General features: G+C 45.5%; 2 protein-coding genes across 5 annotated transcripts in view; both read left to right on the top strand.

The window, feature by feature from the left end:
• LOC102460455 (toll-like receptor 1) overlaps positions 1–7575 on the top strand; it is a 32059-nt gene extending 24484 nt beyond the window's left edge. For all 4 annotated transcript variants that reach the window (XR_016349554.1, XR_016349553.1, XR_016349549.1 and 1 more), the window contains one exon: positions 1599–7575. The gene's annotated coding sequence lies outside the window, so the exon portion shown is untranslated. The remainder of the gene's footprint in view (positions 1–1598) is intronic.
• A 1998-nt stretch (positions 7576–9573) lies between these two features.
• LOC102445089 (toll-like receptor 10) lies at positions 9574–10668 on the top strand (the record flags this gene model as incomplete). The annotated part of the gene is made up of 1 exon (XM_075930586.2): positions 9574–10668. A coding segment is annotated over one exon (684 nt), but the record flags the coding sequence as incomplete, so codon positions are not given.
• Positions 10669–26118: the final 15450 nt, after the last annotated feature.

The raw sequence follows: 26118 nt of genomic DNA, 5'->3' as shown, positions 1-26118 counted from the left end.
GGGACCCACTCCCGCCCCCAGGCGCACAAGTTTCCCCGCCCTCTGGTGCCCGGTGGGCGAATGGTCACACCCCCTGGCGCCTGGCTACCTCCAATCATTGGGGACCACTGGCCTAATGCCTTACTATTCTACTAGAATTCTTTGAGGGCATCAACAATCATGTGGACAAGAGGGATCTCGTGGATATAGCGTACTTAGATTTCCAGAAAGCCTTTGACAAGGTCCCTCACATAAGGCTCTGAAGTAAAGTAAGTTATCATGGGATAAGAAGGAAGGTCCTCTCATAGATTGATAACTGGTTATAAGATAGGAAACAAAGGGTAGGAATAAATGGTCAGTTTTCAGAATGGAGAGAGGTAACTAGTGGTGTCCCCCAAGGGTCTGTACTGGAACCAATCCTATTTAACCAATTTATAAATGATCTGGTAAAAGGGGAAACAGTGAGTTGGAAAAATTTGCAGATGATACTAAGCTGCTCAAGATAGTTAAAACCAAAGCAGATTGTGAAGAGCTTCAAAAGAATCTTACAAAACTAGGAGACTGGACAACAAAATGGTAAATGAATGTTAATGTTGATAAATGCAACGTAATGCATAGTGGAAAACATAATCCCAACTGTACATACAAATTGATGGGTACTAAATTAGCTATTATGACTCAAGAGAGAGATCTAGGAGTCATTGTGGACAGTTCTCTGAAAACATCCACTCAATGTGTAGCTGCAGTCCAAAAAAGCAAACAGAATGTTAGGAATCATTAAAAAGGGGATAGAGAATAAGACAGAGAACATATTATTGCTTATGTATAAATCCACAGTACACCCACATCTTGAATACTGCGTACGATGTGGTTGCTTTATCTCCAAAAAGTTATCTTAGCATTGAAAAAGGTTCAGAAGAGGGAAACAAACATGATTAGGGGTTTGGAACAGCTGCTATATGGGACTTTTCATCACAGAAAAGAGGAAAAAAGGGGGGATATCAAAGAGGTCTATAAAATCATGACAAATACGGAGAAAGTAAATAAGGGAAAGTTACTTACTTGTTCTCATAACATAAGAACTAGGGGTCACCAAATGAAATTAACAGGTAGCTGGATTAAAATAAACAAAAGGAAGTACTTCTTCATGCAACACACATGCTGGAGGATGTTGTGAAGGCCAGGACTTTAACAGAGTTCAAAAAAGATCTAGATAAATTCATGGAGAATAGGACCATCAATATTTATTAGCCAGGATAGGTAAGGGTGGTATCCCTAGCCTCTGTTTGTCAGACGCTGGGAATGGGTGACAGGGATGGGATCACTTGATGATTTCCTGTTCTGTTCATTCCCTCTGGGGCACCTGGCATTGGCCACTGTCGGAAGACAGGATACTGGGCTAGATGTACCTTTGGTTTGACCCATTATGGCTATTCTTATATTCTTATGTGCCTCAGAAAAGTCCTCGGTATTCTCCTAAGCAAAAAAAATATTCATCCTCACAGATCAAAGGAAATAGATTTCCCTGCCCCTCTCCAAGGTGTTGCCTTACTACGCTGCTTCTGATTGACTGTCCTTCCCTAAACTGTAAGTATTTAACTTGGTTTATTTCCCTATAGGGAGGAGAGCAGCCTTCCACTGAGGAGAAGCCTTACCACCTAGCTTCTTTTAATCGAGCTGCAGCTTGTTTCTCATGCTTCACTCTTTTTTTCACCGGAAGAGGGCTTTTTTAAGACCATCGACCACCCTTATTTGGAGTCATCTAGTTTTCCGGAGATAACCTCTTTTCAGTTCGTATGGGAAAAGGCCTTCATCATTCTGCGGCTGATATATCTGCCTTCTACTGCTCTTCTACATCCATCAGGACTGACTTTGTCGTGCAACCTAAACTTCCCTTTTGCAGTTTCAAATGGAGAAATTATTCTTCACTCTTCCCTCAAATTTGATTAGTATTTCTGGTTCTGAATGGCGTCTATCTTCCAACCCAGAAGTATTTGCATTTCACTGTTGGGTGTGTAATCAGGGTATGTAGAGAACTTTGGGTGGATTCCTGAGGAAAGATGATACATATATAAATGTAGATGCTTATAATTAACTAGCCAATTAGCCCATCATAAAACAGGATTTTCAGGTCTCTCCTCCATGTCCTATTCCCTTTCTATCTCGGTCTTCTTTCCTGAGCCTCCGGTCTCTCGCTCCGTGTCTCTCTCTCTCTCGCCCCTCCTCCTACTGCCTCCCTCCTCTTTCTCTCAGCTCTCCTCCATCTCCTGCCTCTCTCTCCGTCTCTTTCTCTTCTCCCCGTCCTGCCTCTCTCTCTCTCTCTCTTCTCCTCCTCCTCCTGCATGGGGAGTGCGGAGCCCAAACAGCTGTTTGTGCTGCTTGCTCCCGCACGATAGCCTGGCTGAGCGGCTGCCTATGAGCTCCAGCTGCCCCCCTGCACCATTTCCCTTCACTCCAGCACTGATCCTACAGCCTCCCAGTTATCCTCCTTCTCTCCTTCCCCCTCGTTCTCCCACCCTCCAACCAGCCAGGGTCTGTTCACGGCCAGGGGACGGGGCCTGGAGATGCTGTCATGCCGCACGTCACCGCCGTGGTGCTCAGCTGACTTCTGCACCACTCAGCCGGGCCGCTGCATGGGAGCAAGCAGCAAAAGTGGCCATTTGGGCTCTGCGCTCCCCATGCAGCATGGGGGTGCTTCATGGGGAGCACAGACCCCAAACGGCTGCTTGCACCACTTGCTCCTTCAAGGCAGCCCGGCTGAGCGGCGCAGAAGTCAGCTGAGCGCCACGGCGGGAGGCATTTCAGCATTACAGAGTCACAGACATTGGGCTACTATATATATGATAATGAATACAGGCAGTCCCCGGGTTACGTACAAGATAGGGACTGTTCTCAAACTGGACCAGGGGAACAGTTTTGCCCTCTGACCCACACATTTTTGTGAGTCCATCAGCACAAACATGTGATCATGCAGTACTTAAGGCATGTTCTGAAACAAGTATCACAGAGGTTTAAGTCTGTGCTTGTTATATTGAATCAGCAAAGTTTTTTATGATAAAAACTCACATGAAAATATCACTAAGGTACAGCTTTCCCTATTAAAACATTTACACACATACATTTCATTCATTTTCTGGCCATAGGACATTCATTTTCCATTCACTACATCATGGCTTCAAAATCAGAACACAACACGTCCCTAGCCTTGTTTATCTAAGCTTATAAACTCACCTTCTGTACCTTTTCATTCTGAAAACCTCTCTCTCTATCTCCACCTCTCAGCCCTCAGAAACGATCTCTCCCTTGCTCTTAGTGATGCTGTGAAAACACAGCAAGCACCTATCACTAGAAAGATATTGTTCTCAAGTTTCCAGTCTTTCCATGAAACATTTTCATTTTTTCTTGAATCTTACCAGTGTAAATACCCAGGGTGATAGTTAAACAGCTCTTTTTTTCTTGTCCAAGTAGCCAGTAAAAAGTTTCATAAGTTAGAGAACAAGAGGATATGCTGGGTTTCCCTGTTGATTTGTTGGGTCTTAACTAGATCCTCTAAATCAACCGCCAGCAGATCAATCTCAGGGTATGTCTACACTACAAAGTTAATTCGAACTAGCAGACGTTAGTTCGAATTAACTTTGATAGGTGCTACACATGCAAACCGCTAGTTCGAACTTAATTCGAACTAGCGGTGAGCTTAATTCGAACTAGGTAAACCTCATTCTACGAGGACTAATGCCTAGTTTGAATTAACTAGTTCAAATTAAGGGCTGTGTAGCCACTTAATTCAAACTAGTGGGAGGCTAGCCCTCCCCAGCTTTCCCTGGTGGCCACTCTGGGCACCACCAGGGAAACTCGTCTGCCCCCCTCCCGGCCCCGGAGCCCTTAAAGGGACACGGGCTGGCTACGGTGCCCGTGCCAGGTGCAAGCCTGTCAGCACCCAGCCAGCAGACCCTGCACCTGGCACAAGATGAGCCAGCCACCCGCTGCCACCCAGCCCTCCGCCTCTTCCTGGGACCAGGCTGGCGGCTCCCGGGATCCTGCCCAGGTCCACGAGAGGCGGGCGCCCGCCTGGTCTAGTGCAGACATCGTGGACCTCATACATGACCTCCGCACTAGGCATAGGAAAGTGGCCGTCTAGGGCAGGAGAGCTGCCAGCCTGGCCACCCAGGAGAAGGTATGCATGAAAATCAAGGTGGTCCACTGAGACCCCGGGCCCTGAGCCCTGAGCTTAGAATGGCCGTACTGGGTCAGACCAAAGGTCCATCTAGCCCAGTAGCCTGTCTGTCAACAGCGGCCAACACTAGGGACCCTGGAGGGGATGGACCGAAACAATGACCAAGCCATTTGTCTTGTGCCATCCATCTCCAGCCTTCCACAAACAGAGGCCAGGGACACCACTCCTACCCCCTGGCTAATACCACTCCATGGACCCAACCTCCATGACTTTATCTCACTTCTCTTTAAACTTTGTTCTAGTTCTAGCCTTCACAGCCTCCTGCAGCAAGGAGATCCACAGGTTGACTATTTGCTTTGTGAAGAAGAACTTTCTGGGTATGTCTACACTACAATGTTAGTTCAAACTAACGGACGTTAGTTCGAACTAACATTCATAGCCACTACACTAGCGCTCCGCTAGTTCGAATTTGAATCGAACTAGCGGAGCGCTCAGTTCGAACTAGGAACCTCATTTTACGAGGCTTAAGCCTAGTTCGAACTTACTAGTTCGAATTAAGGGGTGTGTAGCCCCTTAATTCAAACTAGTGGGAGGCTAGCCCTCCCCAGGTTTCCCTGGTGGCCACTCTGGCCAACACCAGGGAAACTCTATGCCCCCCTCCCGGCCCCGGACCCCTTAAAGGGGCACGGGCTGGCTACGGTGCCCGTGCCAGGTGCAAGCCTGCCAGCACCCAGCCAGCAGACCCTGCACCTGGCACGGCACAGAGCCACCCACCCGATGTCCCCCAGCCCTCCCCCTCTTCCCGGGACCAGGCTGGCGGCTCCTGGGAGCTTGCCCTGGACCGCAAGAGGCTGGCACCTTCCTGGGCTAGTGCGGACATCGTGGACCTCATCCACGATCTCCGCACTAGGCACAGGAAAGTGGCCGTCTAGGGCAGGAGAGCTGCCAGCCTGGCCACCCAGCAGCAGGTGTGCATGAAAATCAAGGGGGTCCACTGAGACCCCCGACCCTGAGCCCTGAGCTTACAATGGCCGTCCTGGGTCAGACCAAAGGTCCATCTAGCCCAGTAGCCTGTCTGCCGACAGCGGCCAACCCTAGGGACCCTCGAGGGGATGGACCGAAGACAGTGACCAAGCCATTTGTCTTGTGCCATCCCTCTCCAGCCTTCCACAAACTTTGGGCAGGGACACCACTCCTACACCCTGGCTAAGACTACTCCATGGACCCAACCTCCATGACTTGATCTCACTTCCCTTTCAACTCTGTTCTAGTTGTAGCCTTCACAGCCTCCTGCAGCAAGGAGTTCCACAGGTTAACTATTTGCTTTGTGAAGAACAACTTTCTCTTACTAGTTTCAAGCCTGCTACCCATTCCTTTCCTTTGGTGTCCTCTAGTCCTTCTTTAGGGGAACTCATGAAGAACTTTTCTGAATGCACTTTCTCCACCCAACCCCTGCTTTTAGAGACCTCTATCCTGTCCCCGCTCCATCTCCTCTTTTCTAAGCTGAACAGTCCCAGTCTCTGTAGCCTCTCTTCATCTGGGACCTGTTCCCAATCCCTGATCATGTTAGTTGCCCTCCCCTCTCCCAGCCTTTCTCTTCCCCTCTCCCACCTCCTTTTCCCAGTCTCCCCCAGTTTTGTTCAATAAAGACAGACTCAATGTTGGAAGAAACGTTATCTTTATTTTGTACATCAATAAGAAGGGGGGCTAGGGAAGGGTAAGTGGAAGGAGGTGAGGGAGGAATGGGGTACGAGCCCCTGATGGGGAGGACTGGGCTGGCTCTGCAGGCTTCTGGGGGTGGAAGCTCTCCTGCAGCCCCCCGATTGCCCCCTCTCCCCAGATGGCAGCCTGCGGCAAGTGCAGCCGGGCTGATGGCTGAGTGCTGTGATGTGCCCAGTGTGGGTACTCCGGGCAATCCAAGCCAGGACTGCTTTGCAAGCGGGGCACCCCTTAGAACTGTCTGTCCGGGGTGGGGGTCGGGACCCTTTAAGCGCAGCCCTCGGCTAGCCTGAGACAGCATCTCCACGCTCTAAGTCCTCCTCTGATGCCCTGCCGGCACTGCTTCCGGCCATCCTTAAGCCCAATTCAGGGTCCACTCAATGTGGACATGCTAGTTCGAATTAGCAAAACTAAGTTAGTTCGAATTAGCGCTGTAGTGTAGACATATCCTCTGTTATTAGTCTGAAGCCTGCTACCCATTCATTTCATTTGGTGTCCTTTAGTCCTTCTATTATGGGAACTAATGAAGAACTTTTCTTTATGCACCCTCTCTACACCACTCCTGCTTTTACAGACCTCTATCATATCCCCCCTCAGTCTCCTCTTTTCTAAGCTGAAAAGTCCCAGTCTCTTTAGCCTCTCTTCATATGGGACCTGTTCCAAACCCCTGATCATTTTAGTTGCCCTCCCCTCTCCCACCCTCTGTCTTCCCCTATCCCACCTCCTTTTCCCAGTCTCCCCGAGTTTTGTTCAATAAAGAGAGTTTCTATTTTTGAACACACGTGTTCTTATTTTGTACATCAGGAAGAGGGGCTAGGGAAGGGTAAGTGGAAGGAGGTGAGGGAGGAATGGGGTACAAGCCCCTGATGGGGAGGACTGGGCTGGCTCTGCGGGCTCCTCGGGATGGAAGCTCTCCTGAAGCCCCTTGATTGACCCCCCCTCTGGATGGCAGCCTGTGGCAAGTGCAGCCGGTCTGATGGCCGAATGCTGTGATGTGCCGAGTGTGGGCACTCAGGGCACTCCAAGCCAGGACTGCTTTGCAAGCGGGGAACCCCTGAGAACTGTCTGTCCGGGGTGGGGGGTTGGGTCCCTTTAAGCACAGCCCTCGACTAGCCTGAGACAGCAGCTCCACGCTCTAAATCCTAATCTGATGCCCTGCCGGCACTGCTTCCGGCCATCCTTAACCTCAGTTCAGGGTCCACTCAATGTGGACATGCTAGTATGAATTAGTGCTAAAAATGCTAATTTGAACTAGTTTTTAAGTCTAGATGCGCTAATTCGAATTAGTTCAGTTTGAATTAATTAATTCAAACTAAGTTAGTTCACATTAGTGCTGTAGTGTAGACGTACCCTCAGAGCATTGATCCAGGCTGTAGTTTTGACATAGGCTTAGAGGATAGTAATGTCGCCAACATTCTTAGTCTGTTGTTGAAAAAACACCTCTCCAACACTTCTCATAATGCTGAAAGGTTTGGCCACAAGATCACCACATGGGGTCAGTCTCTGTCTCCAGGAAACCTGTCACCATGGAGATCCTGCCTTATGCTGTTTTCTTACTTAGCCTTTCTTAGAGGTTCTTGGTCCGTCCTACTGCCACTGCAAGACAATGCAAGGCTGAAACTAGCACATATTTGGGTCCCTGCAGTGCCATGCGGTTACAGATACATTGACTGCACTGTAATCATATTGCTCTAAATTTTTTGATATACAGGCAGTCCCCGGGTTACGTACAAGATAGGGACTGTAGGTTTGTTCTTAAGTTGAATTTGTATGTAAGTCGGAACTGGTACATATTGTAGGGGAAACTCTAGCCAAACATTTTTTTTAGTTTTGGATAGCATAGGGAAAGGTTAACTCCCCTCTAATGTTTGTTTTGCTGTCTGTTCCCCTGTTCAGAAGATTTCACATCTATTTCTGTTCCTGTGACAAACTCAGGACTAAAGGAGTAACTCATCAAATACCAAACAGCTCTGCACCATGCTTTGAGCTAATAGCTTTATTTCCACCCACCACCCAGGGTTCTAGGAGGAGGGTCCTTTTTTTGCTAACACAATGAGGCCAGCACTTTGTTTGTTTTGGTGGAGTCTTTGTTTGCCCAGGGAGCCCAGCATGTATAGGGGGAGGAGGGGCGGAGAGGCTGCTTTTGTCTGCTGTTCTGCAGCCTGTTGCTCAGGGGAGGGGGCAGCCTGTTGCTGGCAGGGGGGGAGGGGGGAGGCGTGCAGGATGCGAGGCCGCGGGGGAGGGGGGGGGAGCGGGCGTGGGGAGGCACTTTTCCTCTGCCCGGCAGCTCTGCGGGATCCCTGTCCCTGTGGCCAGCTGCTGCAGGCAGAGGCCAGTTGGAGCCGGCCGAAGAGGAGGAGGAGGTGGATTCTAGGACCCAGGTGAGCAAGCCCCGGGGACGCTGCTGCGCTCCGGGAGCCCGGCATGTATAGAGGGGAGGAGGGGCAGAGAGGCTGCTTTTGTCTGTTCGGCAGCCTGTTGCTCAGGGGAGGGGGCAGCCTGTTGCTGGCAGGGGGGTGGGGGGGGGGGCAGCGGGCGTGGGGAGGCACTTTTCCTCTGCCCGGCAGCTCTGCGGGACCCCAGTCGGAGCCGGCCTGAGGAGGAGGAGGATCCTAGGACCCAGATGAGCGAGCCCCGGGAATGCTGCTGCGCATGTGCGGGAGTTGCCTCACCCCGTTCGTATCTAGGGATCCGACGTAAGTCGGATCCACGTAAGTCGGGGACTGCCTGTATTGTAGTAGCTTTATTTAGGAGAAGAGCTCGTGGTTCTGTATATTTTGGTTAGTCTCTAAGATGCCACAGGACCATTCATGGTATTTAAAGTTACAGACTAACATGGCTACCCCTCTGAGATATTTTAGGAGACAATTCTTCCCCAAACTCACTAGTGCACAGTGGGAATGAACACTCAGCACTATCTCTTTGGTGTAGCCTGCTTCCTCTGGCACAACAGGCTGGTTCCGAGAGCTGGTGTTCAGGGAGTTCAGAGACTCCACCAACTTTCCTGCCTCTAATCCAGGAGGAGACACCCCAGTGCTCCTCTGAAAGTAAGGACTGGGCTTAGCTGACTTTTAATCAGGGCTGCAAGGCTTATGGTGGTTTTGTCAGCTATGGTGTCAGAACCAGGCCAATCTAAAAAAATCTGTGGAAAACTTTGGCTGACAGTCAGATTCTGGCTGACAGTAAGATATTCTCATTTACATGAGATTTTTCTTTTAATGTCTGAATACAACAATGCTTTTTCTGTTTGTTTCATTTTAAAGTTTGCTGAGATGTTTGTATTTGCTAACACCATTGAGGTTTCTACGTACATTTTTAAAGGCATCAATGTTTGTATTCATCCTATTAAAACACTAAATATTTAACAAAACAAAATCATGAGTTACTTTGTGCTGCTTTACCTTTATATTTAACGGAGAAAATGTCCTTGAGAAATTGCCGGAAATAAATAATATGAATTTGATATTAATTTAGAAAATAATGTGCAAGATATAATTTGTATTATATAAACTATGTAGTGAAATTGTACTGTACCATATACCCTCATCTCACTAAAAATACAGCAGTCTAAACACACCATTTCTTTTTATAGGGTTGGAGTTAGCACTGCGGAATATTAGACACAAAACACAATTATCAGCATCTTCAAAGAGCCAGCATAATCCTAGAGAAAATAATGGGATTTACGTTTTGCTTGTATCTTTACTCTACACTGTTCAGGCAGCTTTCAAGCTTGTGTTCCAAAAAGCCAGTCAAGACACACAGTGTTGGATTTATCACAGAAAAATATATCTGAACTTCACTTTTCAGATTTCAGTTCTCTGCCTGAACTGCAAGTATTAAATCTGTCTCATAATCTACTCAGAGATCTTGACTTCAGCGTTTTCAAATTCAGTAAGAAATTAGTATGCCTAGATTTATCTCATAACAACTTGTGGATTATTTTCTGTCTGACTCTTGCTGGTCTTAGACATTTAGATCTTTCATTCAATAAGTTTAAAACCTTGCCCAACTGCCAGGAATTTGTCAGTATGTTGAACCTAGAATACCTGGGACTGAGTGCCACAATGATACAAAAGTCAGACTTCAAAGATATTACACATTTGCAACTTCGTACTGTCTCCATAACCTTAGTAGATCTTTTTCACTATGAATCCAAGAGTCTGACAGTCTTAAACACAAAGAACCTTCAGACTGTTTACCCAACAAACCAAAATTTTACATTTTCCCTTTTGTATGATGGGATTAGCACTTCAGGGGAGTTAGAATTGTCAAATATTAGATATAACTCTACAGATTTTCCTTTGCCCTCTTTTGACACTTTGCAGAAATTCAAGACAATCAATAGTGATAGAAATGTAGCCGTGTTAGTCTGGTGTAGCTGAAGCAAAATGCAGGACAATGTAGCACTTTAAAGACTAACAAGATGGTTTATTAGATGATGAGCTTTCGTGGGCCAGACCCACTTCCTCAGATCAAAAACCCACTTCCTCAGATCAAAAAAAAAAAAAAAAAAAAGACAATCAATATGAGGTTTAACAATGTGGATTTGTCCTGGAGTACAATTTTGCAAATTTCTGTGATTGTTTGGTGCATACCCATAGAGTATTTCACTGTGAAAAATTTGACCTTTTGGGGATCTATTCAGACCCATATTGACTTTTCTTTCTTATTAAGTGATTGGGCACAATTTCTCTATTTAGGTAGTTCAATGAAAGCACTTACACTAAAGTACATTCGCTCTAAGAATTTTTTCTTTCTCTCAAGAGATACTGTACAGAACATTTTCAGAGCTAAGCATTTTCAGAGCCACCTTGACCTCCGGGGCGAGAAAAGCTGCTCCCGGTGCCCCTGGTCTGCTGGGGACCATCTCCAGCAGACCAGGGGCATCGGGAGCAAAGCAGCAGCCCCGGCGGGTTTGCTCGCGGTGCCCCTGGTCTGCTGGAGACGGTCCCCAGCAGACCAGGGGCACCGCGAGCAAACCCACAGCCGTGGCGGGGTCCCGCGCTTCTGAGGCTTTGCTAGAGCAAAGCCTCAGAAGCGGGGGAACACGCCGCTGCTGTGGGTTTGCTCGCAGTGTCCCTGGTCTGCTGGGGACCGTCTCCAGCAGACCAGGAGCACCGCGAGCAAAGCAGGTCCCGCGCCAGAGCAAAGCCTCAGAGGCGAGGCACCCCGCCGCTGCGGCTTTGCTCCCCGTGTCCCTGGTCTGCTGGGGGGGGGGGGGCGCAGCTAGTGTGCCCCCCCCAGCAGACCAGGCTTTTGTTGTGGACCCTGGGGCAGAGCAGCTGGGGCGCTGCCGGTTGGTCCCACAGCGCCGCTCTGGGCACTACTGGACCAACCCGGCAGCACCCCAGCCCTCTGCCCCAGGCGTCCTGATTCAGCCGCTGCTGGTCAGTTTCAGCAGCGGCTGAATCAGGATGCCTGGGGCAGAGCAGATGGGGTGCTGCTGGGTTGGTCCAGTAGCGCCAAGGAGCCACGCTACTGGAGCAACCCAGCAGCACCCCAGCTGCTCTGCCCCAGGCGTCCCCAAGTCAGCCATTGCTGAAACTGACCAGCGCTGACTACAGGGAGCCCGAGGCACAGTTGCTCTGCCCCGGGCTTCAGCAGCAGCTGACTTGGGGTTCTTAAGTTGAATCTGTATGTAAGTCAGAACTGGCGGTCAGTTTCAGCAGCGGCTGAATCTGGACGCCAGTTCCAACTTACATACAGATTCAACTTAAGAACAAACCTACAGTCCCTATCTTGTACGTAACCCGGGGACTGCCTGTATATATTTGAGAGAACCTGTCTGTTCAAGAACTCCTCCTAAATGGTAAGAGCTAGGGCCACCAAATTTGGTATGCAGCTTCCTCTTACCATAACTTAATGCAATGTTAGGGTTTGGTTGTGCCAGGAAAATGGGATGTGCCTGGAAAGGAATTGGTTCTCATAAATCCACACAGAAAAGAGACAGAATCACTAGGCAGATGACAGGGTCTGGTTGGAGGGCATGCGTGCCCCCTCCTGCCAGGACTGCTCAAGCCCTGAGTTTTCCACCCCCCAGGCACCCTTTACGAAAGGGGGGGGGACAAATCTCCCTTGCCCCAATTTGTATGGGAACACTGCTGACTTCTTCCCCTTCGTCAGGGAGCAAAAGGTAAATGCTCAATTTGCTGCATTCCTCACTCTGGCTGGGGAGCACAGGGGTCAAACAAGCCTGGATCTGCCCCAGCCAGGGGACATGCACCCCTCCCTCAGCTGTGCCCATTGGAACTGCAGAGGCCATAGAGAGGCACTTCTCATCTGGGCCCAAGCTGCTGTGGTGAGAGAGGGTTGACGTAATCCTCTCTCTCCAGGCCTGCATACTGAACTCTTCATCCCCAGCTCTACCCCAGAGCAGTGATTCAAATAAAGGATGTACATTTTCATTTTATTTTTCAAAAAAACAAAAATTAATTCAGTTTAGAGCCCAGCAAAGCCAGACAAACCTTCTAGTTAAAAATAAAAGAAAGTCCTTTCTTAGAATTATCATTAGATTTTCAGTTAGGATGAAAGCTTAGCTGTACTAAGTAGTAACAGCCATAATAAAACAGACCAATGGTCTTCTGATAGTGACCAGTACCAGATGCTTCAGAAGGAATTAAGAGAAGAGGGCAGTTATTGAGTGATCCATTCTGTGTACACTTTTGGCAGTCAAAGGTTTGGGGACACTCAGGCTATGTCTAGACTGCAGGATTCTTTTGGAAGAACCTTTTTTCGGAAGAGACCTTCTGAAAAAACTTCTTCCAAAAGAGAGTGTCCACACACAAAAGCGCATTGAAAACACGATCTGCTTTTTCGAAAGATAGCATCCACAGTGAATGGTCGCTCTCTCACATTTCAGCTGTGATTACTATGGATGGAATGGCCCCTAGGGCACCTGTGCTTTTTCCTCTTTCATCTTCTTTCGAAGGAACTGTCCCTTCCCTGTCCACACACGCCTTTTTCCGAAAGAGCTCTTTCGAAAAAAGGCTTCTTCCTTGTAGAAAGAGGATTACCAACACCGGAAAAACCCCTCCGTTCTTCCGATTTACTTTTGGAAGAACGTGATTGCAGTCTGGACGTAATTCAGGTTTTGTCGGAAAAAATGGCTGTTTTTTCCCACAAAACTCTGTAGTGTAGACGTACCCTCAGAGCTTAGGGTTTCAACCCTGACTATCATGGTTAATAGCCATTGCTGGATCTCTGTTCCATGAACTTATCCAATTCTTTTTTTAACCTAGTTATGCTTTTGTCCTTCAAAATCTCTTCAGGCAACAAGATCTACAGGCTGACAAGGAGTTGTGTGAAGAAGTTTTTATTTTATTATTATTTTCATTACATAACCCTGGTTCTTGTGTTATGTGAAAGGATACATTACTATATATTTGAAAGTGTTTGTGTGTGCGAGTCTGCCTGTCTGTCCATGCATCTGTCTGCCTGTGAGTCTGTTTGTTCAAGAACTCCTCCTAAATAGTAAGAACAAGGAGTAACAAATATGGCCCGTAGCTTCCTCTTAACCTAACTTAAAAAAGGTAAGGGGTTGGTTGTGCCAGGACAATGGGTTGTTCCTTGTAGTTGATGGTTTCTCATACAATGGAAGGGAGAGATCTGCTAACTGGTACAGTTCTACTGCAGAATGAGCACAGTGGGGCAGGCACACCAGTAAGAGAGAGACCAACTGTGGGGAGGGCTCTGGATATTGCTGGCCACCGTACCCTGGTAAATTTCCCGTGCTGATGAGCTGCTGGCCAGGCAGTGTGAGCCTGGCTGCCTCAGCCATCCCTGGGGATCCACTGGCCAGGCAGTGCACACTGGCCATCCCCAGGGAGCCTCTAGCCAGGCAGCATGGCTTCCATCGCCTGGCCAGTCCTGAGGAGCCACTGACTGGGCAGCAGCGGGAGCCACTGGCTTGGCAGCATGACCCCCACATCCTGGCCATCCACAAGTGTGGCAGCGCAACCTCTACCATCCCAACCAGTCCCAGGCAGCAGCTGCCTGGGCAGCACTGCCCCCACCATCCTGGCCAGTTCTGGGGAGCTGCAGCCTCACTACACCAGCCATCCCCAAGGACATGTCACCTGACCAGCATGCCCCGGCCAGCTCAGGGAAACTGTCATCTGGCCAGCATGGTCCCTGCTGGTCCAGATAGCCCCAGGGCCCATCCTGGTTAGGTTGGGGGAGCCGCCGGCTGAGCAGAATGAACCCCATTGCCTTGGCCAGCCTTGGAGAGTTGCTGGTTGGGCAGCACAGCCCCTATCGCCCTGGTCCTGCCCTGACTCCCAATCCCCTGCCCTGACTCCTGCATCCCTGTCCCCTGCCCCGAGCCCCTTCTAACCCCCAACCCTGACTCCTGCACCCCGCACAATCCCAACCCTCTGCCCTGAGCTCTTTCTTAAGGACTCAAGCAAAGCCGGGTTAATGTGCTATAGCAAATAAAGCTGTTCAATTTCTCCACACCATTCATGATTTTATATTCCTCTCATATTTCCCATTAGTTGCCTCTTTCCTAAGATGAATAGCATGATATATTCCCAGACTAGCTGTGTTTAATGGAACTATTCACATGCTAAATGCTAAGCACATACTAAAGGGACTGATTCAAGGCCCATTTATGTTAATAAGAGCCTTCCTCTAATCCAGGAAGAAGTTTTCCTATATAAGGCCTGCAGGATTTAGCCCTATATTCCTTAAGCATTTTGGTTGATCTAGACTTGCTTAGAGAGGGGGTACAAAATTTCTGACAAATCTCTATCAGTTATTTACTGTGTATTAGTTAATACCTGAAAGTTTGAAGAAAATATTTAACATGGTAATTCTCAAAATTGCTACAATCTGCAAGGATTGTATCAGTCAATAAAAGTTTGCTTTCCTGTATCTTATTATTGATGAAAAGAAGTATCTATATATTGTAATAAAGAAATGTTTTCTAGTAGGAATTGGCAAAGACTAAACAAGAACAAAAAAGTCTTTTACACTTTAAATTTACCACTTTATTTATCAGATTTTACTTCCTTGGAAATACCACAAATGGCCTGTTTGTTTATGAAACTCATTTCATTTTATTATAGTCAGTTATCACATTCAGCAGCTAATGAGCAATCTACTTTACTCTTCATTATTTGTAGTTGATACAAAGAGAGAAAGAAAGACTACACATAGTTTTGCTGATATTCAGAAAATATATAACATAAATTATATTAAAGAAAAGTCCCTTTTATATGTGGAACATCAATAACAATGCAAAATGTGCATTAAGACAGGGAATTCCCATATGGTCTAGTTACCAGGATTTTTGCATTAGCAGAACCGATACTGAATTAGCCAATCTGTTTAACTTTTTGATACAGAAGCTTCCCGTTTTTGATAGTTCTTCTTTCAGTGCCAGACAGTCTATTGTAATTCTAATAGCATGTTCTCTTTTTGTGTGTGGGAAACTCACAATGGATTTAGCCACAGCTCCTTGTTGGAGGGAGAGAGGCCTGGCCTGGAGACAGAGTCATTAAGGCAGGAGTAGGAGAGAAAAATTCAGACCCAACTCGGGTGGGGAATGTTGGTTTGCTCTTCAGGGAGGTAGGGGGACACAGGACTTTGAGGGGCTAATTGAGATTAGCAGAGGATCTCATGGTGCATGAGTGTCAGATCCAGTTAATCCTTTCTGCAATACTTACTCTGTGGAGAGGTGAAAACATGGGCATTTTATCACAGGGAAGCGATGATAGACTATAAAATTGGACAAGAAAAGCAAAGCAAGGACAAGCCAAGCATCCAAGGGTAGCTAGAACCTGGAAAAGTTGGGAAGCCGCCTTTTTAAGCTGCACAGCTGTCATGTCAGAACAATTCCCAGGAAGAAGCCTGGAGATAATCAGGTGGATGTGCAATACATTTGGAGGTTAGAGAGGATGAGTGATTTAGACTGGGAGCTGCAACAGTATGATCATTTTCAAACAAAAGCTTCATGTTATCAGTCAGAAATTAGTTCCCACTCTTTCTGGGTAAGGGCTGCTATGACTGCAGTCTCATTAGAACTAGGGGCCACAGTGATTCAGGCAATTCGGGTGATAGCATTCTGTGCATAGAGGACATACATGAGACCTCAGATAGAAAAGCAGAGCTAAGTCTCTTCCATCACTTTCTGGAGCATCTTGCAAATAGACAAAGTGAGGAGTAGTGTGGACTTGCAGGCAGTGAATTGCATTCTGGGTGCACAGATGAGCCTACAAGTGATAAGGGTTTTCACATCTAAGCCTGGGGAGTTAAGCAACCCTAGACTGGCAAGGAAGAAGAGGCATGCTATGGCACCAGCTGATGCACCTGATACACTCTTGAACAGCCAGTGAACATGCACTAGATGCAAATATTGTTCACCTCAGTTTTTTCTTATGTCTCCACATGACTGTTGTCCAGTGTGGTACTTGGTATGGAAGAATTTGAAGTAAGGCATCCATTATGGGAACTGAGTAGGAGGGTTCTAGGCTCCTAGGTCTTGTGAGAAGGGACCAGTTCCTCCTGTTATCTTGCCTTTTCCTGTCCCCATTTCAGGGAGCTGAGATAGGGTGGGTGGGGTTCCTGTGTCAGGATCAGTGAGGGGATCGATTCTCTCCTCCCTTCATTGTACAATTTGTTGTTGGAAACTCCCAGGGTATGTCTACACTAGCCCCCTAGTTTGAACTAGGGAGGCTAATGTAGGCATTCGAACTTGCAAATGAAGCCCGGGATTTAAATATCCCAGGCTTTATTTGCATGTTCCCGTCCGGTCGCCATTTTTAAATGCCACTAGTCTGGACTAACTGCCTGTGTCTACACGTGGCAGGGACCTGGTAGTTCAAATTAAAGCCCTAGTTTGAACTACTTGTTATTCCTCCTGGAATGAGGTTTAACAGGCAGTTCGAACTAGGGCTTTATTTCGAACTACCGAGTCCCTGCCGCATGTAGATGCGGGCAGTTAGTCCAGACTTGTAAATTTCAAAAAATGGTGACCAGCCGGGAAGATGCAAATAAAGCCTGGGATATTTAAATCCCGGGCTTGATTTGCAACTTCGAATGCCTACATTAGCCTCCCTAGTTCAAACTAGGGGGCTAGTGTAGACATACCCCCTGGAATGAGGTATAACAGATAATTCAAACTAAAGACTTAGTTCAAATTACCGTTTAACTGCCGCGTGTAGTCGCAGGCAGTTAGTCCAGACTACTGGCATTTAAAAATGGCGACCGGATGGGAACATGCAAATAAAGCCCGGGATATTTAAATCCCGGGCTTCATTTGCAAGTTCAAATGCCTACATTAGCCTCCCTAGTTCGAACTAGGGGACTAGTGTAGACATACCCCCAGATATTACAAATGAATAAAGTTGCAGCCTCATTAACCCTACCCATGGTCTCCTTTCTTCTGGCTTGGATGGACAATTAAAGGTGGCCCGATTTTAGAGGTTTTGAGAACCCACTATTTGCTGATTTCAGTGGCACATAGCATCTTGAAAATGAGACCATTTAATTGGGATCCTAAATATGAATTTAGATGCCAACTTTTAGGCACCCACATTTGAAAATGCTCCTGGCAATTGATGTTATCAAGTCTTACCTGAAAAAAAGATATTGTATGTTTGTCTTTGATCTGGTTATGAAATGGCTTGTGATAGAGTTCACTTCTGTGCAGCACTAATCAGGTACACTATTTAAGCAACACATTCCGATCCAACCCAAAGACTTTCATGGGAACTGCTGGCTGCATTCTTCATTAGCCTGCATGCTCAGTGCTTGAAATTCAGGCCACTGGGGAGGTAGGGGAAAATTTTCATAGGCAGAAGGAAGTTTAGTGCTCTTGGTGAATATATTGATGTTTCAATATGTGGTGCTGATCTCTCTGAGTCATTACTGAATCAATGTTCTTTGAGGTGACTAGAGAACATGTATAAAACTTATGTCCTGGTCACTCCTAGTTATTAAAGATTAGATGGATTTTTTTTTGCAAGAATAGCAATGTTACCATGGGTATCACTGCCAAATTCTAGCTGGGATACTTTAGCCATTCCTACCTAATTGCTCTCCCATCCCTATAATGACAATTTGGATACAGAATTATTAACTATCCTAAAATGCTGTGTAATATTGCTATATGCTGTTAACCAGCTGCCTGGCTAAACTTCAGGGGCGGCAGCATTTCAGCACTGGGTGGACTGATATCTATAATTATTGCTTTACATACTGCAGTGTCATGAAAGATACTGTATAATTGTCAGATATATTAATGAGACACATGGCAGGTTTGGAAGACTTCTATGTATGCGTGAAAGCTTGTCCTTTCCATATACAGAAAGTGATCCAATAAAAGATATTTGCTCATCTGCCTTGTGTCTCTCATATCATCGAATCAACACAGCTATGGCAACACTGCTAAGAGATATGTTAATGGTTTATTAATAAGATAAGCCAGCCATCTACTAAATTATACAGCAAAAAAGCATACCAATCTGTCTAAAATACCTATTCTTCTATTCCGTAAAACACATTTACCTTTTCCCAAAGACCTAAAACAAAGTGAAAAAATTAAACAAATGATTATCATTAATTGCATTGAAAATATTGAAGTGACATTTACTAGTACTTAGTCTATCCTGTTTACCAGGTATGAAAAGAAGAAGTAAAACATCTTCACTTAGATTTCCTTACCTATGCAAAGCAGAGAAACCAACAAGCCAGTTCTTCCTGTTAGATAATTTTTTATATTCTGTTTTTTTAAGCTCTCAAACTTAATTCTGTTGGGAAATAAATTTTTCTATTTCTTTCTAATTTGCAAGTAGTTGGGAAAGATAATTTGATTCCACAAGCTCTCTAATTATGAGTATTAACTAGTAACATTCTCCTATACTTTTCCTTTCCTCCACAAATGTCCAATTGTGAGGCAAAATGTTAATTTCATTGTTTATATATCATAACTGTTCCCTACTGGCATTTACAATACAGTGCAGAATTCCTCTCAAGGAGCAAACTTTCTTAAGCAAAATTTGTGTTTGGAATTTTTTTTTTTGTAATTTCCTTTTTGGAAATGTAGTGTATTTGCCTGAAACTGAATAGGACAGTGAGCTTCTGGCCAGGGGATGCACAAAATGTTGGCTCTTCTTGCCTTTGGCTAAATGCCTCAAGAATTTTCTTTTCCTCCTAAGTTAAGTGAGGAAATGTGCTAAGGCCTCGAGCTTTATAAAAAGTTGGACTCAGAGGGGGAGACTTTCAACAGAAATATAATTCTACCCTTACATGAAACATGGCATCCTCTATTCTGTGACCTTGGTCGTACAGTGCATATGAGGTCACACTATGTGGCAGATACTATTTTGTTCTTCAAAATGGTGTCCCCTCCGTGTACATTCAAGGTTCAGGTGGAATTGTCTTTCTCTCTCAGCTGGTCATAGGGCATATAATACATACACAGGCAATACACCACTAGTCATAGCTCTTTAGTGGTATTTAGAATTTTAGTGATGTCTCACTTTTGTGCTGGCCCGCTGCATGGGGATGAATTTCAACACCAGAGAATAAGGTAAGATATTTTATAAATAATAAATACCTATTTAACAAAAAATGGGAGTTCAATCTTAAAAACATTAGGATATTTTGTGTGTGCAAAGACTGCATGATCAGACTCTCTGGGGGAAAGTCAGATGTAATAGCTGACTCATTTTTTAATGTCTAATTACATTTGTAAATTGTAATTCTCTTGTTTCTTAGTAATTTTGTCATTTTCCATGTTCATGTGTATTCATATGGAGCAAGGGCGACATCTAGTGGTCGGCCGTTTAATCACTGTTGAGTATTTCCTATATTTCTCTTAAAGGTCACATTCGAATAGATAAAGCACACTCCTCCTCTGATTACAATGTTACAACAGAAAGATAATGAATTGTTTATCTAGTTCAACACATTCAGGAACATTTCCCATGTGCATGTTCATGGACAGCAGACAATATATCATGCTGCTTGAAGCATGGCGCTCAGGATGCAAAAGTTCTAGTTCTAGATCTACCAGGGATTTAGAGCTTACCTTTTGGAAAATCAGTTACCTCTTGGTGCCTCAGTTTTCTATTTTGTAACATGCATTGTACAAGTATTAGATAATATCATGCGTGCTCCTAGCTGATGAGTCCATGGGAATCATTAGGAACAGGTGCTAAACATGCTTTTAGTCTCATTTATTACATATTTAAAATGTTGTTTGTAGGAACTTATTTCTAGTGCATTTGTTTCTTCTGTCTAGTTACCTTATACCATATTACTTTTGACAGTTTTAAAAAATAATGATTATGATTTGCTGGGACTCAGTCTTTTCTCCCAATTATTTCAGGGGAGTTGCTGAGTATTTTATGTGTGAAGGGAGAACACACAGTGACTCACAATAGACAAAGGGGGTAGGAAGGAAGAGGAAAGAAGAGAGGCATTGACAAAAAAGCAAGAAAGCCGAGCAATAGACTGTGAGTATAGTGTGACTACTAGGCAAGGCAGCTTTTTTGGTCTGGTGTTGGCTAAATAGGATTGGGTGTGTAAGTTAAGACTCTGCTCCTCAGGCCACAAGCTGCCCGTGGCCCAATCAGAATATAGCTGTAGTCTATGTGACATCCGTACAAGTAGCATATCTACTCTGTGGATGTGCCCAAAATAACACACAGAGAGCTGCATATGTGGCCCTAGATTAAGAAACACAGCACTAGATAATTCATTACAGTATCAGCTTCAAACCACAGACTAGCTGCAATTAGGAAAGTCACAGCTCACATTTTAGAGTTAATTATTTTTTCTGGCACACTCATATTTCATTTAGAGATCATGATAAAAGTAAGGCCTCTAGGAAACATTTTGACTGAGATAATGAAACAGATTGACTTTGTTTTCTGCCAAGTTGCTAATCATCTGAGCTAAAAGCTGAGGACAAAAATGAAAATTTCTCTCATTCAAGCCCTACTGTGTAAACTGTATGACATTCCCCAGACACCTTGTGGCAGTTGAAACAAGAGATATGGCAAAAACAGAGCACACTCGTGTCACTTCATATGAAGAATATTTGACATTTCATCTTCTTGGCCATACGGATGCAGATGGAGAAGCAGAACTGCCAGAGTTAATGCTTTAGCCTTAATAATGCTGCAGGTGGCTAGGTGGTATTGCCTACAACGGGGTGTTACTTTTGGCTAACATGACGGCCTTCAAGCCAAGCTCCTTGGAACATTTCCTGAGAAGCTGACAGATACAATATGGGAATGTCACTCTGGGCTTGTTTAGAAGTTGCACATATTTTACAGAGTATTTATGATGGAGGTAAGGCACATGCAAGCTGTAATGTACTGGTCAGGTCTGTGAAAGCAATTGGTTTCATTGCACTCTCCTATCTGACACTTTATCTAAATGGATCACTGCCTGTTAAGTCACACATAGAAGCATGCCCAGACTAGCCCAGATGACACACAGGCATTTGCTTGCTGGATTGGTGTCCAGAATGTGCGGTAGGGCCAGCTTTCCAACATGCTATGCAGATGCAGATGAGAACTTTGGTTGGCACTCTCTTCACTGTGCCTGTAGTAGAGAGGTAGCCGTATTAGTCTGATCTTGTTAAAACAAGAGGACAAAGGAGGGCAACTCCCCAAAGTTCCTTTGTCCAGTTTGAAATTCCTACCTACATTTCTATTGGCTGCTTGCCACCTGGTTTAGGTAACGGCCATAGTTAACCCCTTAGTCCCCAGGATGCTGGCTAACCCTCAAGATGATGACAGTGGACCAGACCCACTTCCTCAGATTTGAGAAAGTGGATCTGGCCTACGAAAGCTCATCACTTATTAAACCATCTTGTTAGTCTTTAAAGTGCTACATAGTTTTTCCTTTTGTTCATTGTGCTTGGGCTCTTCTTAGAAATCAGCTTACTTGACAAAGATCCAGTGTGCTTTGAGCTACCAGGCACTGAGTCCTTTTTAATCAGTGGAGAAAAAGAGATGAGAGAAAGTGAATATGGGGGAAGCATGGATGGAGGAAGAATAGAGCAAGGAAGTATGGATTACATTGAAAAAGTTACCCCGCCCCAAACAAAGATGTGAGCAACACTCACATTTGAAACGTTGTACAATGTTAAATTGCAAATGTAGACAAAGACACAAACTTCACTTAGATGCTCAAACTAGGGATGTTAAATTTAGTTTAATCAACTAATCGACTAGTCGAAGGATTTTCCATCGACTAGTCGATTAGTTGATAAGCAGGGGTGCTGCAGCAGAGTTATCTCCTGGCCCGCTGTGGGTTTGCCTTTGAAATATATGCTCTTAATGCATTTTAAATGCTGAAGTGCAGTGGGGGGACCTGGCATGAGCTGGGCCAACTGATTTGTTAGCTCATGTGGGTCCCCCTGCTGTGCACCAGCCTTAAATGTAAAAAGACTGGAGTGCAATGGGGGGACCTGGCATGAGCCGGGAATCAGCTGTCCCAGCTCATGCCAGGTCCCTCCTACTGCACTTCTGATTTTTAAATATATTAAGAGCTGGTAGGTAAGCCCCTGACCGTCCTGCTTCCCCTGCCACCTGACATTTAAGCTGTTCTCCCCCAGCACTGGCTCCTGCTCCCCCCACCTTGTTGCCTCAGAAAAGGAGGTTTACCTACGGTGGAAAAAGCCCCTTGTTCTGCTGTTTACCTGCCCATTTAGTTGCGCAAGAGTTCATTTGAGGTGTGGATGCTCCCCGGCTTTTTTTTGTGTGCAAAAACAGCTGGTTTTGCGCAAAAACCTTGTAGTGTAGACATAGCCTGTATTTTTAATGTAAACAAACAAGATTGCATCATAGTCCTGCTCCTCTAAACATAGGAGGACTCTAGAACAAAAAGAGAAAATTACTCACTTTGGACAGTAACTGATGTTCTTTGAGATGTGTGTCCCAGTGGAGGCTCCATTTTAGGTGTGTCTGCATCCTGGCACTACTGATCAGAGATCTTCAGTGGCAGTGCCTGGGCAGGCACTGTGTGCACAGTTATTATCCTGTGGCATTATTGGAGTGTATTAGGCAGTGACACACACTTAATGCAAGGGTGTGTGCTGATTGCACGCAACAATGTGAGATCCATGCACTCCCTCTGTTTCTTCATGTGACTTTTGCTGACAATTTAATTTGCCCCTTATAATGGATCATTTTATGTTGAAGAGGCATGATAAAGAAGGGGACTCAAATTAAATGTATTTAATCTTAGTCTTAGGGTCTTGGTTATTGCACTTGTCCTATTTCAATCTTGCAGTCCACTGATGCAGCCCACTCATTGTTGGCCTAGAGGATTTACACAATGTTTTATTTTATCTAAATAGAAGGCTATTGCTCTTCTAACCCCTAGGTTGTGGAGTACAGCCTCTTGTGGGGTTTTGTGTGGTTTAGAGTAGAATGTAGGCAGGTGTATCAGCTGGTTGATGTGAAAAGTGGATGACACCTTTGGGAGGAATTTAGAGTGAGGTCACATCATGACCTTATTTTTAAGAAGAGTGTGTAGGTCATCAGTGCATTTATTTCATTCCTCCTTCTGGACAATGTAATGGCAAGGAAGAATGGTACCTTCATTGACATGTGTAGTAAAGAGCAAGTCGCTAAGGTTTCAAAGGGAGGTCTGATGAGATTCCCAAGGACTATGTGTAGATCTCATGTGGGAATGGGAGGGACTACTTCTGGGCAAAGTTTCTGAAGCCCCATGAAGTCTTTGGTGGTGGAATGTGTAAATGCCAAGAATCCTTCTGTTTTGTTGTGGAACACATTAATTGCATGAGATGTGTTTTGATAGAGCTGAATGATAGCTCCGAGTTCATGAGCTCTACCAGGCACTTCAATACTATAGGAAGAGGTGTTGTGTAGGGAGTGAGCCCTTTTTGCAGGCACACTACCAAGACACATTTCCAGTTGTGAAAGTAAATACTGTGTGTGGAGTCCCATCTGCTGTTCCAGACGGGAGACAGACCACCATGCACGGCAGGTAAGGGTACCAGGTCTGCCTGAGCCATGCTGAGGTGATTAAGACAACATTGGCTTTGTTGTCCCTGACCTTGCTTAGAATCCTGTGTATTAGTGGGATGGGTGGGAATACTACTTAAGTGTCTTGTCCTACTGAATCAGAAAAGTGTCCCCCAGAGAGTGATGAGAGTGGGGTGGGCCAAGTCCTGCTCTGGAGCAAAACAGGGAGCATTTTGTGGCTCTGTGATGTGGCAAATAGGTCAAAAGATGGGACTCCCCATAGAATATTTGTTATGTTACGTTCTGTTCCCATTCATTTCCTCTGAAAATCACCTGTCTAGTATATCAGCCGTAGTATTCTGACACCCCAGTAAATAGGAAGCAGTGTTGTTGACGTGATCCTGGATGCACCAATTCCATAGTTTCATCGCTTCATGCATAGGGAACATGATCAGGCCCTGCCTTCTTCATTGATGTAATATTGTCTGACATTACTTGGATTGATTTGCTTCTGATGAGCAGTAGGAAGTGAAGGCAGGGATTCCATAAGGTGTTGGGTTCTAGAAGATTTATGTGTAGGTGTGATTCCAATGTTGACCACCTTCCTTGTATCATGTGGTGGTCTAGGTGTGCTCCCCAGCCCAGGAGGGAGGCATCTATAGTGATCATGATAGATGGAAGTCTACAGAAGGGGACACCTACGCAGATGTTCTTTTTGTCCAGTATTGTAATGACATTAGCACTTGTGTGAGTGGTATAACCACCATGGTGAGTATGGTTGGTGGGTTTCAGCCAGCCCTGGAGGCACATCATATGCAGTCTGGTATACTTCACCACGAATGTGGTGATGGTCAGGTGACCCAGTAATTGTAGGTATGTTTGTGTCTTAATTTTTGGGCAGATAGACATGTTGTCTTTGAGGTGTTTGATAGTCAGGAATCTGGTTTGAGGTAATGAGGCTCTGGCTTCAGTTAAGTCTAGATAGTCCATGATGAATTCTAGTTGTAATGCTGGTATCAAAGTAGATTTTTGAAAATTTATTTGAAGCCCTAATCTCTGTAAGAGGTTGATGGCTGAGTCTTGTGATTGTTTCTGTCTCCTTGTATGAATGACCTTTGATGAGGCAGTCATCCAGGTATGGGGAAAATATAATCCCTTGTTTGCATAGGTGAGCTGCAACCTGGTAGTAGACCAAGACTTTTGGAGAACCCCTTTGGTGCAGTGGAGAGACCAAATGGAAGCATTCTGTATTGGATATGTTCATGTCCCATCGTGAATCAGGAGTTGTCTGTATGTTGGATGTACTGGGATGTGGAAATGTGCATCTTTTAGGTCGTGGGCCCCAGTGTTGTTCGTTAAAGTCAGGTCCAAGTTTTAAAGTCGGGTTTTAAATTCCTGTATTATAGTTTTCCCAACCAGGAGATAGTTGAAAGCATTCTGTAAAAGTTTTAACAAGTAAGTAACTTGGGTATGAGGTCACTCATTAGTTGCCTCTGTTAATACTGATTCAGAACAAGAAACCGACTCTTTCTGAGTGCCGTGCATAAAAGGCTTTGTATTTGTTTCTGGCCCTTGCTCTGGCTTCTACACACTATTCCAGAGACACAAAACTGACACAAAGCCAGTTTAACCAGCTACCACATGATACTTCCAGTGTAGGTGCATCCCAAAGTGGGGTTGGAACAATACAGCAAATCTTATGCTACTCCCTTTGCCCCAGCTTATGGGATCAGGCTACATTGTGCAAGACTGTTTATTTGGAACCACAGGTAGCTGGGCACAAGAAAATCCTGCTTCAGATTAGGGATGTAAAATCCTGTTTAATTGGTTAAACGTGATGCTGCTCTGGCCAGCTGGAGTGCCCCTGCCTGTGGCAAGCCCGGGACAGGCCCATGGTTGGCGTGTCCCTGCCTGAGGTGGGCCTCTCAGGGCTGGAGTAGCTTCCTGCCCGTGGCGGGTAGAGAGCCAGTAAGCGTCACCTGTTAAGGGTGAGGCTTACCGGTTAACTGGTTAACCATTCACATCCCTACCTCAGACCATCTCCAGGATCAGCACAAAGAAGGCTGAAAGCCACTGTTTCCCTACCTTACCCAGAACATCCCATGCTGAGTGTGCATCAGCTAGATCACCGTAAGCAAGCTTAATAAAGCCACAAGCAGGAAGCATCTTAGCCCTTTGTTTTTAAGAATGATGCTGCTCTGAAACAGTCTCTTGTTGTATTTCTTTCTGTAAAACACAGTAAATGGACACACAGCATGCATAACTGAGCAACATGTGGGTCACTGCAACCAAAGG

This window comes from Pelodiscus sinensis, chromosome 4 (assembly GCF_052426305.1).
Source record: "Pelodiscus sinensis isolate ZL-2025 chromosome 4, ASM5242630v1, whole genome shotgun sequence".
Classification (NCBI taxonomy): Eukaryota; Metazoa; Chordata; order Testudines; family Trionychidae; genus Pelodiscus; species Pelodiscus sinensis.
Note: the sequence above shows the minus strand (reverse complement) of the source record. Positions and strands in the feature narration are given on the sequence as shown.